At 43.4% G+C, this 3,024-nt stretch overlaps 1 protein-coding gene across 3 annotated transcripts in view; it reads right to left on the minus strand.

Moving 5' to 3' along the window:
• The window catches only part of vcanb (versican b), a 30,678-nt gene that overhangs the window by 17,696 nt on the left and 9,958 nt on the right, over positions 1-3,024 (minus strand). For all 3 annotated transcript variants that reach the window (XM_087177338.1, XM_087177337.1, XM_023419039.2), the window contains exon 7: positions 520-1,311. In XM_087177338.1, coding sequence (XP_087033464.1) covers positions 520-1,311 — 792 coding nt within the window. The remainder of the gene's footprint in view (positions 1-519; positions 1,312-3,024) is intronic.

Below are 3,024 nucleotides of genomic sequence, written 5' to 3' on the forward strand. Positions count from 1 at the left end.
CTTTAAAGGAATAGTTCACCAGATGGAGATCAATCTAATGTCAGTGTGTACAAACCTGGAGTCAGGACGGGGTTAGCCTAGCTTAGCATAAAGACTGTAAGGAGAGGGAAACAGCTAGCTTAGCTTAGTCCAAAGTTCAGAAATATACCTTGAACTATTCCTTGAAAAATGCACTTACTAATATGAAAACAACAACAATCTAATTCTAAAAAGAGACTAATATGTTTACCAGGGAAAGTTATTTATATGTTTTGTTGTCTTTTTATTTACCATGAGTAACTAATACTCCTGTAATTAATAGTGAAGTAGTCTAATGATTCATGATAATTAATTCTATGATATAAAAAATAATCCTTAAATAAATCTGTTTCAAAAATCAAGAGTATTCTCTAAAATGATCCGTTTAAAAAAGGAAACAAATATTATTTATATTAAATATTATATATTATTAAGTAGATAATAGTCTTCATCAGGACTGTGGGTAACACAAGACAACATGAAACCAGAGGTGTGACTCACCTGACTGATTCTGGCTGTGCACGTTGACGATGATGAGGTGGAAAGGGGGTTTGGCCGACGACTCTTCGCCGTCAGGTATGACCAGTGATGGGTCGAGGTCAAAGGTCGGTATAGGTCCGGGGGTGACGTCCTCTTTGAAGACCACTGCTGGATGCTGCTGCCCGGCGTCTCCACTGCCGTCCGGGGGGCCGGGCTCCGGGGTCAGGGTCTGTGGGTCGACGTGCTGCTGTGGCGTGATCTCTCGTGGTTTCGATGTAGTCTCCACGCTTGGCTCCGCCCCCTCGGTGGTCTCTGGAAGCCAACTCGGTCTCGTTACGGTTTCCACCCACACCTGTGCTGGGGTCACCGCAGCTTCCACCTCAGACCCATCGCTGCTGCCTCCCTCCCCGCTGCCTGACCCCGCTTGGCCTCCCTTGTCCCCCCCATGGGAGATGTCAAGGTATGGGGTCTGTGAGCGGGTGGTGGGTAAGACGGGCAGCTGCAGGGGGACCGCCACGTCTCCTCTAACTGGCACAACCACCTTGTTTACGTCAGGGGGCTGACTATCGTTGTCTAAGACTAAGGGGGTGGGGGTGGGGGAGGCTGTGGTGCGAGGGGAGTTGTGGGGGAGTCCATGCTGGTCTGGTGAGGCTGTGTGTGGTCTCTCTGTCGGTAGATGTGCTGCAGGCTCTGCTCTCCTTGTTTGAATTTCAGCCTGTTCAAGCTCTGAGAGCGGCCACAGTGTGGTGTCTGGGGGGTCGGACGTGGGGTCGTCGTTCGCCGGACTCATGGTCGTTGGCTCCGGTAGTTTGGCTGTGAGAGAGGGAAACAGAGGAGTTTCTGTAATGAAGTCCTGAATAATTGGAAACACACACGTTCAGTTTGTTTGTATTTCAGCTTTCTGAAACGTTGTTTGGCTGACGGCTCTAAAAACTACAATACCCATGAGCCTCGGCTGCCGTTGCCATGGAGAATGCAAAGGTGAGTTGATTTAAGCTGTAGATTTTTTTTTGTTTTACCATCAGCTGTGTATGTAATGGAAATGGAAGCTCCGTGATTGGATGTTTCTTGCTGAAATGCACCCTGGGAGTTGAAGTACCTTTGAGTGTTTAATCAAAGAACAAAATAATTTCACACACAGTTCATCTTTGGTAGTTTAACGTCCATCCAAGACTTGAAGACAGAAGTGTGAGTCATGAAACATCGTCCGAAGAAAATTATATTTATGTTAATTCACAGGTACTAATTTGATTAATTGATTTATTTACTGATCGTTCATCATCTGGGTTTGAGCTCCTGATAAGACGAGTCATATACAACATGACACAGCTGCACCAGCAATCATCTGTAACTGTTTGTGTTGACTCTAAAGCATAATTTAGGTTTATTAAGGTCCACAGGTCGCAAACAAACCTGCAGTTTAAACTCTAAAAATAAACAAAAATTAAGACACAAATTATAACAAAGTGGGGTCAGTCCCTTCAAAATAATCCTCTCTGTTGGATTACATTTATCTTTTGTTCCTTCACATCCACCTGAAGGTTTGTTTTCTCCACGTGATCAATCACAAAAAGTTCATCTTACATCTGATTGGTTCAGATCTTTAACGTTTCTTCGCATTAAAAACCTTGAGAAAGTGCGAGAGACTGAAACGTTAAAGTGAGTCTGAGTGAGAATGAAGAGTTTTTAAGTGGTTTCTGCCAAAGAAACTACATTACATAAAACTGACATATTATGTTAATAATAACCAAAGACTTAATGGGCAGAAAATGAACCTTAAACCTTGTGCTATGTTTTGATAAATGGTGCACAGTGATGTAAATTATCCCTCATTCATCAAGAGTGGTCTGAAACGTGTAAAACTGAGAGTCTGGTCCTTCAGAGAACGGTTCACTGGAGATCAGGTCACATGTTGACAGAATGAATCAGTGTCGTCGTGACTCATTAAAATAAGAAAACCGTGCTATCTGGAAAATGCTAATCATGCTGCTGTCGAGCGGCGGTTAGCTTACAGCGCGCTATAAAAGGAAATGAAGCAGCTTTGATTTTTGAAACATGAAGTCACCTGTCGAGAATAAAACAGTCTGAGGCCTGGACACTGTCAGAAAAATAACAGAACAATAACATCCAACTTTTTTTTTTTTTTTTTTGAGGGGAAATGTTGCTTAGAGAGAAACTTGTTTTCTTTTCCTCTCCACTCTAAACAGACACAGAGTTTAAGGCCCTGAACGCACCGTGAGGCTTTTGTCCTGAAAACAGACCGTGATGCTCGCAAAGATTTATATCTCATAATGATGGAATACATACCATGAGAAAAGACAGGAAATAAGACTCCCAAACACACACACACACACACACACACACACACACACACACACGCACACACACACACACACACACACACACACAATGCCCTCCTTTGTGTAGGTCTAAGTGCTGAGTTCATGTAGTTAATGTCCTGGGAGTAAGCATGAGGCTTTGAACGTCACTGACATAATGCTTTAATAAACGCGACGTAATTGACTC

The sequence above is a fragment of the Seriola lalandi genome, unplaced genomic scaffold (genome assembly GCF_002814215.2).
Source record: "Seriola lalandi dorsalis isolate HSWRI2012SDOR001 ecotype SW California unplaced genomic scaffold, Sedor1 jcf7180002054590, whole genome shotgun sequence".
NCBI lineage: Eukaryota > Metazoa > Chordata > Actinopteri > Carangiformes > Carangidae > Seriola > Seriola lalandi.